The following is an 18,200-nucleotide window of genomic DNA, read 5'->3' on the forward strand; positions in this document are numbered from 1 at the left end:
ATAAGGCTTTCTCTGGGCGTTTGAGGCTGGGTTCCAGTTTGGCGGACCCACCACTGAGGTCGGCGAGAGCAGCTGGCATCCCAAGGCCTTCAGCAGTGGAGATTATAGAGTTGGTTCCTCTGTCCGCAGTGCTTCCAGTCATGGCAGTAGCTATGTTGTGTGTCTGGGCAGTACACTGTACTCTTACTCCTGAGCCAAGTCCAGTCCGAGACTCCGTTTCAGAACCAAGTCCGGTCGCTGAACCAAAACCAGACCCAGTTTCACTCTGGCCACCGATCCAGCCGGATCCACCTATGCCACTATGTGCTCCTCCAGCCCCGCCCAGACCACCATCTGTCTCATCTGCACCACTTTCTGGTCAAGCAGCTCCATCCGCTCCACCTCTGGCTTTACTTTGGTCTCTACCCTCTGCTCCACTGACTCCACCATGGCCACCGCCTTTAATTCTCTCAGCTTCATCTCTGGTACTGATCTGGTCTCGACCCTCTGTTCAGTGGACTCATCCATGGCCTTCACCTTCTGTACCACTTCTACCTCTTGTGCCTCTCCATGGTCCTGGCCCTCCTTCCCTCCCCCTGTGTCTGCCTCTGTACCACCGCCTTCCTGGACTTTGATAGTGTGTAGGGCGTCTGGAATCCGCCCTTAGAGGGGGGGCTATGTCACGCCCAGTTGTTTGCGCCATTGTGAGGCGTTAGAGGGCGTTCTTGTGTTTTGTTTCTGCCTGTTCTGTTCATGGACTCAATTTCCCATCATGCTGTGTTTTCATTTAGTGTCTACCTGGTTCAGCTGTGTTCCATTTTCCTGTGTTTGTGTATATTAAGCCCTGGATTGCTATTGTCTTTGAGTTGTTAAGTGTTACAGCCTGTATTTCTTGTGATCCGTTCTCGGTTCTGTCATGTATTTTGGACACATAACACTGTGGATTATCATTAAAGCACCTTAAACTGCATTTGGACCCACTGCCTGTTTGCTACTTGTGCTCAATCGTAACAGAAATATTAGAAATAAACATGATTTATCCTGAGCATGTTTTTATTATTGAGATCGCACACACACACGTTGGTTTTTGGGGACTCTCCATAGGTGTAATGGTTTTTATACTGACCAAACTGTGTGTGCTATTGCCCTACACCTAAACTTAGCCCTCACAGGAGACTTGGTGCATTTCTAGATTTTCAAAACTTTTTTTTTTTTTTTTTTTTTTTTTTTTTTTTTAAGCCTTTTGAATTACGGGGACATAAGCAGTGTCCTCATAAACCACCTTCATATTGTAATCCCTCTGTCATACCCATGTCATTATACAAATTTGTGTCCTCATAAACCACATAAATATGCGCGCACACACACACAATAAACTGTGTGTAAGGTGATTAAATGTCAGAGATTAAGTGTTCAGTGCATCTCCATGTTGTTCACTGGAGCAGAGGGCTGATGAGATCCTCTGGACCTGATATTGGCTTCACTGACCGGTAACTCAAAGCCATGATCTGACCTTTTAAAAAGTTTATAGGTATGTAAATCTCATCTTAAAGCTAAACGCATATTTTCCACGCTGTTTTGTCTGCGTCCAGAAGGATTTTAGTGTTGCCCATGCTGTGAACGCGCCTCCCAGACAACACTGTAACGTTACTTTCTCCAGTATAAACTGTTGTCGGCAGTTGCCATGGAGATGCAGACGTCAGGGGTAACGTTTTGGGGTAAAATGAAAATGCCCCGGTGCAGCAAGACCAATGCACTGATCCCATGCACACACGCCTTTTGCTATTAAACGACTAGCTGCATTAATATTTTCTAATATTTATAGCCTACGATACATTTCCGTAATGTTAACAACGCTATGTTCAGGAATGTGTCATCTAAAGGCAACAGATTTATATTAGGCTACTCAAACGCAGGTCATCAGATTTATTCCTGTTTGAGAAATGGATCATTAAGTACTAAAAGCAGCGCGGTTGCTGTGATTGTCTGTAATTCCTGAGCACTTTCACTAGAGGACACAGTTTCAGTTCTCACAGCATTGTAACATGTCAGGTGAATATTGAAACATTGATGCAGTGTGTAGCAATATATAATTCACTTCCAGTTTGAAATAAGTATAAACTAAGAGGAATGTGTTTAAAAAAGAACTAATGCAAAACAATAGGTGTACATATATCATTTTGATGAGGAATTCAAATGATGTATTTCACTTTGCAAATGTAGGAAAATGTATAAAAACAAGGTGATAATTATGACTCAATATGAATAATGTGTGTATTATTTTAAATATTCAAGTAATAGCTAAAATTAGTATTTTTGTAATTATGTATGACTGTGTGAAATTATGTATGTACATTTTGGGAAATGTCTTATGTATCTTTTGTTTATCTTGTAGTATCAAAACCAGGGAAAAAGTGACGCTCATCAGTTAAATAGGAATAATGGGTAGAGGCATAATAAGCAAAGTCTTCGGCCTTTTTTTGTTAATTATGTTTCTTTTATTTTTTTGTGAAAAGTTGTCTGTGATGAAATAAGATGGTGATGATAATGATGAATATTACGCAGCTGGATGAATAGTTTTTTAAACTAATAATTTCACTGTATTCGCACGTAAATTATGCATTATGACGTGTGGGTTCAGGAAACATTAAATGATATTGATAATCAGTGCTTAAAAAAAACACAGTAATTTGTGTGTATGGCAAATTTAAAATCTGGTAATTTGTTTAATTTTATATAGTAGCCTAGTGAATTTATCAGAAATATATCAGCAAATGTGTAAGCATAATTTATGTGTAAGAACTGATAAAACAAAAACGTGTCTGTTGTGACTGCTGAATTTGAAATAAAATATATTATTTCGTTTATCAGTATGTTGTAGGCCTATGAGACCCTCACGACTGCCAACTTGCCAAGCTCACCTATATCGACCTTTTTATGAAAGCAAAACGTATGCATTAGATTCACATCTGTGGAAATGTTTACTTTTTGGAAAATAAAAGTTCACTCACATGTAGGCTATTCAAATTGCCTATTTTATTAAATCAAATCTTGTAAATAAACGGAGGTTTAGACTTTTTTTTTTTTTTTTGTAAATTAATGGAAAAAGCATCCTAAATGTGATTCTTGACGTTTTGTAATTTTGGGCTACAGCATTGTGATATTGCTGAGGTGACCTGTGTGTGTGTGTGTATGTGTGTGTGTGTGTGGGGGGGTAGTAGGGGATTCCAGGAGACCCCCTTCTTGAAGAAGACCTCCCCTCTCCCTCCCTTCATCCTTCTCCTCCTCTCTACCAGCTGAAACTCAGGAGCGCCGCCGATCGGTACCGACACCTCTCCAGCGAGCTACAGCCAAGATGGAGGGTCCGCGCTCAGCGCGCTCAGGAACCAATCCCCGCTTTGCTTTCCAATGAAGAGGATTTATTCCCGATCAGTCACTTGATCTCGGAAAATCGACACTGATCCGTTTGTTTGGGGAGTTTTGTTGAGGGAGAATCACTGATCCGAGGATGAGTTCAGGGGAGGGAGAGGACACATCTAAGGAGGCGGCCGACATAGCGGCGTTTTTTAAATCCGGTAAGTGGAGAAGAAGAGAGGGGCGCGCGGCTCGGTGTTTTTTGTGATGATAAACCTGCTGATCCTGGTTCATGTCAATAATGCGTGACCGAACTGATCGGACCATAGATCCGAATATGTATTTTTCCCCCTCTCTGACATGTTGATGATGGTTACTGCGAATCTGCAGACGGTTAAGATATATATAAGCTAGGTCAATCACTTTGAATGCTTTTGCATGGCATACTTTATTTGACGTTGCATTTGAATGTGCGCATAGTCATGAAACAGTTCAGAACCCAGTCCAGCAGCTTTTTCTGAAAACCTGATGTCATACGTCATTGTTTATAAGCGTGATGTTTGAGTTCACAGTGAGGTGACGTCATAAAGCTCGGCTCGGGCAGCTCTGGGTTTGTGGTGTCATGCATCACCAGCCCACTGCGTTCATTCACGTTTTCACTATTACCCTACATTCACAGACATCGTGGTGTGAATTTTGAGCTCATTCTGCTTCTTTATGCACCACTTTGGCAATCTACTGGTTGGGTTGTTGCAGTCAGCTGTTGCTGTGATTTGTTTCAGCTGTCTCTGCAGTACCAGGTGCATCCAAGAAGGCACTCTGTAATGGGCCACGGACGCCCTGAGTGACAGCAGGAGTGTTACAGTATCACCATTTCTGTTTTCTCTCTGCTTCAGCCAGTGCTGATGCATATGCTTTGTGTAACGTTGCATGTTGTTCATTCAACTTTTATGACTATAACATCTATTGTGAGCAGTAATGAAGCATGATATGACAACAAATAAGGTGCTACAAAGGACTAATGCATGGGGAAGAAGGTAGAGGAAATGAATGACCTCAAATATGAAAATATTGCTAGAAAAAAAAGTGTTAATATTTGAGAAAAAAATATTTCCAAGACGATTTGCTTAACACATTCAGTATCTACAATTTTTGCCCTCACAAAAACCCTTCCAAAGGCCGTGTTTTAAACAGTTTCTATTAAGCTTGTAATGGACCAACTGTTTGGAAAAGGGATGAATTGATAAATAGTTTACATCAAATCAGGTTACAAGTTTGAATAATACTTATTTGGGCCTCTTATATTTGGACCTCTTAATTATATATACATATACAATTCTGATTTAATTAACTATGTCAAGATGAATTTTAAGTAGCAGTTACTGTCCTGAGCTTAAGTCACGTTTCAACATACATGAGGAGTCAATGATTGTTTTTATTTCACCTCCAGAGGCTGTATGTTCATTTTTTTTTACCAGTATAGAATACTTCCAAATGCTGTTATATGTGCCAATTAATAGCCAAAAACAATAAAATGTGCTTACAGTCTTGGATAAGGTTCAACACAATATACTGTATAGCAAATTTGGTGTAGATGGTTGCCCCTTTTTGTGCCAGTTTGTTGAAATGAACACAGCATTGGCCCCTAATAAGTTGATTAACGTGCTTGCAGTGCAGCGTTTGGTGAAATGATTCATGTAATTAAAGGAAATTATGTTTGTTTACTTAAACAGCATGTAAGTTGCTGATTTGCTCATGTTATGTTATGATCTGAATGTCAAGAATCAAGGTGTCATAAGTGTAATATTCACACTTCTCGTTAGAGCGAAGTCTTTCCAGGGGTCTATTTTAAAGCACTGCAGCATCCTAGGGCAGTGTTTCAGAACGAAGGCTTCTCTCTCTGACTCCTCTGGTCGGTCTGTTAATTGCCCCACGTCTGCTCAACACTCAAGTTTTGGCACCGACAAGCTTTCTCTCTGGCTGTCTTTGCGTTAAACACATTTTGTGCTTCCAGAACATTGGATGTCTCATCAGTGCCCTACTTAGTCACTGAGCATTGAATGCAGTCTCTCTGGGGCAAGACGCCCACCTAAAGAGCTTTTGTTCGGTTTAGAGGACTGTAGCAGATCTTGCACACCAACCTTGGCCTGCATTCTGAACTACCTTTTGATGTTGAGCAAAGAAAATGGCTCAGTGTTTGCTAGAACCATCACGGAATAGTGATGGTGGTCTGTTCAGGCTGCTAGAGGCATCCTTAAGTGGAGTGTGTGACAGATGTTTCAGAATATTGGTGGCACTGGTTTATCCTGTTTTTAGGGAAAAACAACACAAACTGAATGAGTGCAATCCAGTAAAATTAAGAAATAATATGTAAGTATGTGACTCTTTGCATCAAAAACAATTAATTTAATGGCTTTGCCATAACAATAAATCACTTTAAAATGGTACTTTACACTAAATTGCAACATTAAACTGTATACATTATGTAACCTGTTCCATCATCTGTCCATCAGCCTCTTTCTAAAAGGCTTGACAACCTTTGAAGACCCCTCCAGATTATTTCTCTCTGTATTATTATATTATCTAATAAATCAGTAACAACTGTATTGTTACTAAATAATTACGTGGTCATGGTCCCATTAGTCATGTTCTTTATTATGTTTCTTATCAGTTTGTTGACACTGACATACTCAAGACTTATCTAATGCAAATTTAGAAACATACGCAAGTATGCATACCGTTTCTAACTCAACAACTCACTTGTGCATTCTGAAATTAGTCAGGCTGCATTTCAAAAGACATCAGTTCTAGAAAATTGGAAACGTTTTGATTGGAAATACATTTATAAATTTAGATCTGCTACAGATGTACAAATTGTCATGGCAATTGTATCTATTTCCATCAGTGTGTATACCATGCAACTTGAGACGGCACATAAATAGCAAGTATTGCGTTAGATTGTGAACCATCTTCTGTCTTGAAGACACAGCTCTTTATACATGACTGCACCACTTATTCACACACTTGTGGGATGATTGAGGTTGTCATGACATATTCAGCCCACTTCACAATGTGGCGGAACAGCTGAAGGCTGGATCACACAAAACCTGAGCCCACCCTCAGAGTCTATCAGCAGCAAACCACTTCCACAGAAAATGTTCCCGTCTGAGCTGAGTTACTCTTTTCAACCCTTTGCTGTTCTGTCTTGTAATTGGTGCGGCCAAACCTCCTTTGAAGTTTGTTTCGTCTGTTGCGATATAGAGCGAGAAATTGCGACTTCCGAATCCTCGATTCTCTGTTGTGGTGGCTCTGTGCCTTTTATGCAAAACATCTCAAGGGGCACCAACTTTCCAAATTTGTAATCATTTAACAGTCTGTTTTTAAAATTAAGGATTCGAATGAGGTGTGAAGAGCCGCTGTGGCCTCATTTTGGAACGCAAAGGGCATTAAGTTAATGGATGCCAAACCTTAAGATATTGTTTCACTTTCTCTGATACTGAAGTGACTTTTTGACTTGATTGCCATATGAAAGCTATAGATTTCTCAATAATTGTGCCATTTACCAAATGCAGCCTAATGAAATTGCTCATTTCCTGTACTGGCAGTGTTTGACTTGAGATCTGTCATTGCTAAAATCATTCTCAACTTACGTCTTTTTATGTGTAATTAGAGGTTAGCTAAAAGTGAAGGGAGGATTGTGGCTTGGGATATTTCCTAACATTGCCTCACTTTGATCAACTATAAAACATAATTGCATTGGAAAGAAACATGCTATTTGAGACAATTACACATCTGACTATCACATGATATGAAAAATGAGATCAGATTTTCCCCTTGTATGGTCACTTTATGTTGGATTGTGGGTAGTGCTAATGCTATGGATCGTAGCTGCTTGTCTAAAGTAATCACCCCCCGCCATACATTTACTCAGAAAGTACAGTAAGATAATTTAAAGTGTGTGATTTCTGTCACCAGGCAGAACTGTAAAAATTATTGTTTTCAAGTAAGTTTCCAGATAACTTCCCTCCTCTGCCAGTGGTTGGAAAAACGGATTGTTCACTTCCGCCCCAAAGGCACACTACTGGTTGAGTCAATAGCGGATTAACAGAATGCTTTCCCATGTCAACATTTCATAGTTTTCTGTCACGTGTTTGGCAGGGAGACTTGAAGGGCAAAACATCCTTAGGGCCTGTTCACACAGAAAAACGTTTTTGCGTCTAAAACACTAGACACAGTGCAGAATGCCTCCTCCGCCATGTTGCCATCAATGTTGCTACTGTAAATAAAAGCTTTCATTGTGCGCCCCACCTCCGGGGTCTTCTGTTTGGTGCACTGTTTTGACACTGATGAGCGGCACTGCATTTAAAAGTTGAAATTCTTTTAACTTGACATAGCATCTTAAAAATGCTCATGTGAGCCACGGCAAAAGACGCGACCACAACGGTCATACACATATGTCTAGCATGTTTACATAGAAAAACAATGGAAAAGTAGCACATTGTCATTGTCTTAAAGCATTAAGCTACATTTTATAATGGTTTTCTATGGAGAACCCTTGACGTACAATTTAACGAATTGCGTTCATATTCTGGGCACATTTACTTGTCAGACTGCATTATCAGTAATGTGTATACCGAATCTGGTCTTTTAAAATCACTGTGGTAATACATCAGTAGCCTACTTAGTACAAACCTGGTAGAAATAATTGGTGGGCAGTAAAGGAAAGCCTTGTATTGCCCTCCAGGTGTGCATCCTATATGAGTGTGACATCACGTGAAAATGATGAATGCCCAAGTATCTTAAACCAGAGCCCAGAATCCAACTTATTTAAACTGAATTGCAAGCTTGTTTACGGTAGCCTGTGAGGTTGAGCACAGTCATTATGGCTTGTGAAGTAGAAAGCCTTGCATTATGTAAATTAATGAAGCCCTGAATGAGCAAACATTATCTGACCCTACTCCACGCTAGTGCTGTAATGTGGTCGCTGCAGATGCAGAACTGATTCGACTAGGAAAATAACTTTTAAGATAAAGAGAAGCAAGGCATCAAATAGCAGTAAGCTTAGCTATTGGGTTCCATTCATGTAATCATCCTTTGCAAAAATGCACTGTGACAATACCATGGTATCAGAGGGTAAAACCATAGTACTGAATGATTATCATTCTCATATCATGGTATTTACATGGCACTTCAAAGAATACAATCATGTTATTGTCCAAAGTTGTACATGAAGGGTTAAAATCCTCTTCATTTGCTCTTCATGTCAGTGTTTCAGTCAGCTGCGATAGAATGTAAATGCAGAACAGCATTATGGTCCATGAATAGACAATGCTGATATGTCATCTTCTATATTCGGAAGAAGATTATTTCAGTTTACGTCTCTCTCTCCATCTCTTGAAGGGGTTTAGAGTACATTGTTTTTACAATGAGGAACAGATGTTTGAGGGGAGGATGTCATGGATGTGTTTATCTCAAAGTTGAATTTTGAAATGAAGGCAGATGAAGCTAATGGGCTGCCCAGGAGAGGAAGTGATGCACACACAGATGCTAAACAGTTTCCTGATTTCTTTCAAAAGTCAAAACCACAGTCATTCAAACACATATGCTGTGTGAGCCAGTGAAAATATTCAGTGAACCTTTAATGAAGATTAGATAAAGACTATATGTTGTTTGAAAATAGAGTTGTCATCTAACAGAGCAAAAAAAAGTAGATATAATTGCCAGATATTCAATGTAAAAAATACTGTGACAATGTTTCAGGTGTTACAGGTATTAATAATAATTAATAATACTATTATGGAAGTCTGTTTCTGCCACTGAATAAAACATAAAAAAGGGTAATTGTGATTTTGTACCTCACAATTCTGACTCTTTTCTCAGAATTGCATGATATAAACTCAGTTGCGAATTATAAAGGTGGAATTATGAGATATAAACTCGCAAATCTTTGATTTTTTTCTCAGTATTGTGAGTTTATATCCTGACTTTGCAAGTCTGACTTTATAACTCGCAGTTGCAAATTTATATCTAATAGTTCTGAAAAAAAAAGTCAGAATTGCAAGATATAAACTTGCAATTGCAAGAAAAAAATCAGAATTGTAAGATAAAAAGTTGCAATTGCCTTTTTTTGTTTTTTATTCAGTGGCGGAAACAAACTTCCGTATAATGTATCTATCGACGCTAAAATAACGTAAATTGTTTAACTTTGCATTATGTTTAATATTACTATAAAATACTGTTTATGTAACTATATGAATTAACAGAAAAAGTAAATATTTCCCTCCGTATGTTTTATAATTTGTATCATTCATTTTGATTTTCTATTGTGAGAACTCACATCACTCATGCCATTTCAAATCTGATATTCTTTCATCCATAGAACATAAAAGGAGTGTGTTCCACAGTAAATTAGTCAATTATATGACAGAATTCTCATTTTTGAGTTCACTGTTCATTTTATATCAAATTAATTGATGCCTGAAAATGTGCTGTGTAACATTGTGTGTGTTTGCACAAGATACCCATCAGGAAAAGCTACTGCCGCAGGTGCATTCGCCTAAAAACCTTGTTGAGGTAAATCATTCATTCCTGCCATGGGGTCTTTCCTCTCGATAAGAGACCACTGGGCCTTGCCACTGCCATATAACCCTTATCTGATCAAGAGCTTGTACATTTTCCAGCAGATGCTCCCAGATCAGCACTGACATTTGCCATGTAATATTGAGGTTAGGGTAAAGGCCAAGAGTTCTGATGCAGTGTCAGTGAGGAAGGGCAGTGAGTGACTGAGGTCTTATCAGTGAGCGGCAGTCCTCAGTGTGTAATAAGGGAGGATTTTGGCTTAGCATTATCGGGGTCGACTCTTTAAAATCAGATCATATCACACAGTCTCAGCGGGATACTCAATAGGCCAGAGAGAGCATTCTAAAAGCAGACTGAAGCACACAGATGCTGAAGTGTTTTATGGGTAATGGGAAGTGTAATGGTTAAACCCCATTTATCTGTGAATGCTTAATGGTGGAATGCGATGGGGACACAGGAAATATATAAATGATTACCAATTAAAATACAATTCCAGTAAATAATAACAAAACATGTTTGTTCGGAACATTTTAATTGGAGAAATGGGATATGCTGTATTTCTTAATAAATTGGTAGTTTTTTATTTTTTATTTTAGACGTTATTGCTTTAGGACATGGCAAAAAGTTTAAATTTTTTTTTAAACCAAATTAATTATTTTATTATAATAATTATTAATATTATTTCAAATGTACCCTTATTTTAAATTTAATCTGATAATCTTATCTTTACAGATTGTTTAATGTTTTAGTCATGATGAGGAAATGACAATATACTGCATAACAAAAATATCTTGGTGATCCATGACCCACTGTGATGTAGATGCAGATACTTGTACTGTGCATGACTTTATATTTCAGTTTCAGTCAGATTATTGAAATCAAAATAGATTTAAAGCAAACTTTGAGTGTTAAATTTAGCTATGCTTTATGGTTTTCCAACTTCTGATCATTGCTCTTCCTCTGTCACATTTATGTAATGTGAATCATTCACATCGTGTAATGTGAACTTCACTTCAAAGGGTCAGGAAACCCCTTCATCTCTAAGAATTGATTGAGGGTGTACCATACTTTATCTAACCCCTATTTCTCTGGCATTCTCTGTATTTTCAGAATGTTCTCTTCCAAAATGTGAACCCAAGCTTGAGTTACCCAGTCACCCAGGTAAGACACTGTTATTGCTGACATTTATTTGGTTGAGCTACATTAATATTTTTGCACAGTGCTCAAATTAGTCTCCTTTTAGCTATTAGCATTGGTTAAGTTTTTAGATGTGTGTTTAATCTAATTCATGTGCCATTTATATTAGGCTGATGCACATAATTGTTTGGTTTCAGTTTTGATTTAATTAGTTTTAATGTCTTGAAATCCAGGTTCAAGAATATGGAATACCATCTGTGAGGTTATTTCGGTTAAGAGAACTGTTCTAGCATTAACACTACTGAGCTGATTGCCCATTTGGCTTTTGGCTGGTTTAATCTATTGATTCATCTAAATGCTTTTATTTGGTTTCATTAGGTCATGTTTTATTGGATTCCTGCAGGGTGAAACTAGTTTTTACTCTTGCATTTTAGGTTTAGTACCAATGCAACTGAACTGAGTTTTGTTGATGATATCTTGATGATGATGGGTTATTGCACTGATAACTGAAACTAAAAGATGAATCACTTTCCAGGAAATCAGACCTTTATATATAGGATTTTTTTATTTTTTTTTGTAATCGGGAAGTCGGGAGGTTCTAGGACGTATTTTGAAAGTAACTATACTTGACCCAGTTATGTCTAATATTAGTTGAACATTTGCTCGTCCCAAGACAATATCTTCCGTAGCCAGCCGACACAGTTAATATCTGGTTCTTTAGATACTGTTACAGTATTAGTTTTATTTTACTTGCACCCTGATAAAACAACTTTTGGCTAGTTTCATCAAATCCAGCGTATGTAGTAAAAACTAAATACAGAAATTCTAATATTTAAGAATAAATTTCTGAGGTTTGTGTAGAATTCCCTGTGCTGGTTATTTGAGCAATGCTGTTTATCTCATTGTTGCCCAAGGTTCACAGAACATTTCTGTGAGTGGCAATGATCTAAATCATTTCAAAAAGCATGTCTAAAAATAAATGGGGTGCACAACATTTCTTTGTTACTCACGTTCGTCCCCTTTCATATGAGACCCTAGCTTGTTATTCATTTCAAGCTGCGTCTTTCATAATCAGCTCTCTAATGACTACTGAACCTCAAAACTACAGTAATAACATGACAGCAATAAGAAGAAATTTAATATGGCCAAGCCTTCAAGAATTTTGTTTCTAATTACATTGGAATAACATAAACTCATATGTTTACTCAACGTAAACTCAAACATTTTTAAACCCAAAACCTAGCAAATAAAGTTTTGGGTTGCTGATTGTAGGCAAGTGAGCTCTGCCCTGTTCCCAGCAGTGGGTTACTCTTTCTCTAATTGGAGACTGAAGTGTATTAGACCCATGCCGAGATGTGCCGGAATCTAGTACGTTCTCAGGTCCGGAGGGAGTCACTTGCACAATGGACATCTCCAGAGGAGGTCTTTATGCTGTCTGCCAAAGTCCTCGACATGCTCATCACCCCCAATCAGTCCCACCATAGCTACTGGCCAGTAGAGTAAACACAAAGGCTCTAAAGATTCTTTAGTACCCAAAACCTTAAAACACCTCTTTCAGACAGATGGACACACACATACACTTTGGTGGGCTTCTGTCCAACCCTGCTTTCAAGCAAGGTCAGGTCCTATACAATGATGTGTTGATGCTTTAAAAGAACTTTGTAGTTCACTTAGTTTGAGATATAAAGCAATACAGTATAAAGGGTGGTTAACACAAATTACTTTTGCCGTTATCTGAGGTTAGACCTTTTCTGGCCAAATGCACAGAAAGCAAGATTTGTGCAAGGGCAGTTGTTCAGTTAAGGCTAAAATGTGCAGGTTTCTATGTTAATCTGATAGCTAGATGTGCATTAAAGGGCTGGAAGTATAAAGAACAAGAACTGACCAGCGTACTTGGTCACACTGGCTAGACACATCTTCTTCTCAACAGCATTTATAAATAGCTGACCCAGTCCAAGTGGACTATTTTCCAGGTTGCATATAACCAATAGCTAGTGTAGTTTTCAAATGCAGTCTAAAAGAAGGGAAACAAAAGAACTCTTTAAGTGGTGTCCAAACATGACAGAATTGACAAGAGTTGTCACATTTGGAAAGGAACAGAAGGGAATGCATTAACAGGTTATGAAACGGATAAGATCATGGGAATTACTTGAGTCTAAATAAGATAAAAACACTGGGGTCTTCGGTTCGTGCTTCCTCCATGAAAGGTTCTGGTGAGAAGAGTCCATGGCACTTAAACGTTTAATCAGTACACAGTTCATAGGTTCCTAGAGTAGAGTATTTAGATAAAGGATAATATATGGTGTGATGTTTAACAATATCAAAATCTCACAATACGATAATATTGCGATATGAAGTGCAGGATACGATATTTATTGCGATATTTAAAAAAAGGCAAATGAAGAATTGTAAAAAAAAAGATTTTTTTCTTACATTTTAAAAATTATTCTATCTAATGCACTTTGAGAGTTTAAAATTAAGAGCTCAAACCCATGTTCTTAACTAAGAAAACTTAAGTCAGAAAAAATCAGTGAATTGACTTTAAGGGGACTTGACCCTCTTTTTGAGACTGATACTGTCTCAGTCTAAATTACATTCACACTGGTGTTTTAGGAAGACAAACAAATTAGAATATAATAATAATAACAATGACATTAATAGCTATATATTGTAAAACAATGATACTGTAAAATAAATGAAAATGAATATTTCATAGGTATATGATTTTTTTCCGCTAGCTGTCAGCAATTCATATAGCACTTTTAAGCTTTTATTTTGACGGAAACGGCAGTAGAGCTTTTATTTTGAAGGAAAACTCCAGCTTCAGTGAAAACTACCATTTTTGCCATGGAAGTCCTATTATTGTTTGTATTTTGTTTGCATTGTTTTTAATTGATCCTATATTGTTTTCAATAGACTACTGTATGATTGTATTGTGTAATTATTACATTTTCTATTATGTATTTTTAATCAAATTTTCTTTAGTGTAATATCTTGTCCAGGGACTACGGATGAAAAATAGCCTTTGGCTAATTCTGGTACATTTACAGGAATGTTTTATTAATGTACAGTGTCACCGTCAAACTAAATAAAATAAATAAAGACCTATCTTTCATATTGTTATGTGACCATGATAATATCGAGACAGTTTTGCTATCTAATATCTAGTTTTGCTATATAATATTATCATATCGATAATATTGTTACATATCTATCTATATTGTCTTGTCTAATTTTAATTTTCTTGTCAGAATGAGAAGATTTCACTTGGGCAGCATATTCACTTTTATGTATCATTGATTTTACTATGTTTAAGGGTGGAAAAAAAGCCTGATTTGTACTCTGTTTACAGCTGTAGAATTCAAAGTCAATGTTTGTGGCTTCCTGGGAGGAGTTGGGATTTCTGGTATTTCACACATGATCCAAAATAAATGGTAAACCTCTGGTTATTTTCCAGAGAAGGCTGTACAATTATTTTGTGCAGCTGATGCAAAATAGGGTTTATATTGTGAAAGTTATTTTTATTTCCTTTTCTTCACCGCTATTGTTGCCAAATGAAATAGATAAATAATTTTAAAGAAATGAAATTAAATGAGCTTTGTATAATATATGTGAAGAACATCTGTATTTTTTATGATCATAAAGCAGGCTCATCTTTATAATTTGGCTGGCTAAAATGTATCTTAACTGGCAGATAAAAGTACAGTTTTTATAATTTATTGCAAAAATACAGAAGCGTCAAAGGCACTTTGCATCAAAGCTAAAATAACGCTTCTTCAGGCAGCAACTGTACATTACTGCACTGATCATAATGCAGGGGTGTCCCTTTCTAGTGTCTAATTCACTCATAACATCATTGTCTGATGGTCAATACCCCCCCTATTAATAATAATAATAATTCATTACATTTATATAGCGCTTTTCTGCTTTTTCTAAGCGCTCTACATTGTGAGGGGTGGTGTCTCCTCGTCCACCACCAGTGTGCAGCATCAGCAGCCATAGTGCGCCAGAATGCCCACCACACACCAGCTTACTGGTGGAGAGGAGACAGAGTGATGAAGCCAATCAGTGTAAGGGGATGATTAGGAGGCCATGATGGTCAGAGACCAATGGGGAAATTTGGCCAGGATGCCGAGGTCACACCTCTACTCTTTTCGAAAGACATCCTGGGATTTTTAATGACCACAGAGAGTCAGGACCTCGGTTTAACGTCTCATCCGAAAGACGGTGCTTTTTGACCGTATAGTGTCCCCGTCACTATACCGGGGCGTTAGGACCCACACAGACCACAGGGTGAGCACCCCCTGCTGGCCTCACTAACACCTCTTCCAACAGCAACCTAGTTTTCACCGGAGGTCTCCCATCCAGGTACTGACCAGGCTCAACCCTGCTTAGCTTCAGTGGGCAACCGGTCTTGGGCTGCAGGGTGATATGGCTGTGGCGTGATATGCTTATCAATAAAATAGGTGCCAGTTATATCCCCATGCCGATTGCTTGACCAGTCATGCTTTATACCATATTAGATTTCAGTCATATACACACAGTATATAATCTGCGCCTTTTTTTCAGATAGAAAATATTGAGATATTTACTGAAAGCTTTACTGGACAGTTTATGCATGAAATTGCATTATGTAAATGGCCCTCCCTGCTGTTTAGATAGCACCCTGCAGTTAGCGCAGTGTGGGCTAATTCTAGTGTGTTTACTCAACGTAAACAGGCAATATAATTGTCCTCCAAGGAGTTTGCTTGGAATTGCGCTTAGATTGGAGTATCAAGCCAAGCATATCATTCCCTGAATAAGTTCAGGGTGTCTAGCTGTTTTATTTGCATTTTTGAAGTGTATTCCAGTTTTGTGGTGATGATTTCCTTTTGTGTGACATTTCCAGTTGTCTGACGCAAAAGGGTGGCAGAGTACGTCCTAACGTGTTGGGGCCAAATTTGATTGTGTTATAAACATATTCCTGCCAGTGGGTAATTGCATTATGTTTGTATCATAATGTGGTTTATTCTCTGTTCAGCAGTACAATTACACTAACTTTAAATGATTCGGTTAAATGTAATGTAATTACAGGACAACTCGGGTTAATTTGTCCAGCATCTGGAATCATGATATATTACTTAATCATAAATTATTAACATGTATACAGTTTTGTGGTGATGATTTCCATCTGTGTGACATAGCTAATGTGATTTCCCCAGTTGTTTGATACAAAAGGGATTAAATTATATATATACAATTTAATCCCTATATATCAAGACCTAAAAGCACATGACACTGCTGCGTCTTCCTCGAAAGCTTCCATGCATGTCAGCTGGGTCCATGTCTCAGATCACCACCATCTGATCTGCCCTGCCCCCGACCACCTAACTAACCAATCACATCCCAGTGAGAATAGCTCTCACCCAATAGCAAACCATGAGATCATAATGGGTTCTGTCACAGAGCTGCGTGCAGGGGCCCTTGTATTGACTGTAGGAGATGAGAAGGGAAGATGGCAGTGAAAGGGAAGGGAGGAGAGAAATTATAGCCCTGGTTTCATCAAGCCTTGCCTTACTACAGCCGCTGAGTGTGTTTATGGCTGAAGATTTTTGCTGGATGCTTCGGATAAGGAATAATGGCCTTGCAGATCCTCTCTGCAGGGATTTGTAAGTGATGTTTCTGTGATACCTGCTGTGACTGTGCAGTTTGTTGTGTTTTACTGCGTAGTATAGAGTCATACCTAGGGATTGCATTTGGATTTGTGCCACTCAGTGTGCTTTTAACATTTCAAATACAAAACACTGTTAATTTCACATGATGATCTTCTAATTCAAAATAGAATGCATGTTTACAGTCTTTTTGGTGTGTTCCGAAATGCTGTTTTTGTTGTGCTTTGCTGTGTACGAAACCTATATATAATCACCTTTATGGCCTAAGTATACTTCATCTCACAGTGATGTAGCAGTTCTTACGTCTGCCAGATTATTCTATATGCTCAGTCTGCTGTGAGTAACTAGTGAGCATGCATTGGTCTTTGGTTCCCTGAGCTATAAGTGTCCTTGCTGGGTTCTGTGTTTTCATTGGCTCAGGCCTCAGATGCCTGTACGGTTTGCTGCGGTGTGGTTAGAGGCCAACCGTTAGAGTAATTTCCTCTTCTCAGTGCCATGTGTCTTCAGTCAAGCAATGAAATTTCAAGCCATTGATTCTATACAAAATGAAACATAGGTTTATAGGTTCCTAAACACTGAAAATGCTTGACAAGTACAGTTTTCTCTGCTGTGTTGAGGTTCTTCTTATTGAAACAGGAAGCTGGGGTGGGGCTAATCAAGTTTAGGAGCCTATGCCATTGGTGTTCAATCTTTCAATTTTGACGTCAAATTGTAGGCCAACCTGATGCTATTTCACCTTGGGTTCCCTCTGGAAGTAAATGTTTTTTTTATATAGAATAGCTGCTATTCTTGTTGTTATTTGTTTAAGAAACTTTCAAATTTTGGTCTGCAAAAATTATACAAAGCCATAATTTTTAAAAAATAATAATTTATTATTATATAAAGACTACACAGGTCGTTTGGTTCCTCAAAAACATAAACTCATTAATTAAAATTAAATCTTTTTTGAAGTATATACATTTCAGCTATTACTGTGAGTAATTTATTAACTACAGACCTGCAGATTTTACTGATACAAAAATAAAATAAAATAATAAAATGCTATTCTAAAACCCCATAGGAACTGGACTATGATTTGAACAGCTGTGTTTTATAATGAATAAATTCAAGCCACCTCATTCAAAACCAATTAATGATTGAGAAAAAAATAAAATAAAACTCTTTCCAGTAAATAAATAAATAAAAAGGGGGGATATAGTAACAAATCCCCAAATCTTTTTTTTCTTTCTTATTTGTCGTTAAGACATTTTGAATTTTAATTTTATAAATAAGACCTTATCTTGGCACCTGTTCTTCAAGGTGGTTCTTTGGAGACACTCCAACTCCCTATCGACAGTGCCGATGTCTTGGCAAATCTTGAAAGATGCCCTAGAGAGCAAATTGGTTCAAAACACAGTGCATCCATCTGCATTCTGCACACATACTGTCTCATGTTATATGTGCGAAGATCCATGCATCTCATTAAAGCTGGGAAAACAGAAGGTAGATACACTTTCATAT

At 37.9% G+C, this 18,200-nt stretch overlaps 1 protein-coding gene across 1 annotated transcript in view; it reads left to right on the forward strand.

The window, feature by feature from the left end:
• Positions 1-3,487: 3,487 nt before the first annotated feature.
• LOC306887012 (triple functional domain protein-like) overlaps positions 3,488-18,200 on the forward strand; it is a gene marked incomplete at its 5' end in the record, with an annotated part of 146,471 nt that continues 131,758 nt past the window's right edge. Inside the window, 2 exons of the mRNA XM_079444468.1 lie at positions 3,488-3,554; positions 11,023-11,073. Coding sequence (XP_079300594.1) covers positions 3,488-3,554; positions 11,023-11,073 — 118 coding nt within the window. The remainder of the gene's footprint in view (positions 3,555-11,022; positions 11,074-18,200) is intronic.

This window comes from Barbus barbus, assembly GCF_936440315.1.
Source record: "Barbus barbus genome assembly, chromosome: 21".
Lineage (NCBI taxonomy): Eukaryota > Metazoa > Chordata > Actinopteri > Cypriniformes > Cyprinidae > Barbus > Barbus barbus.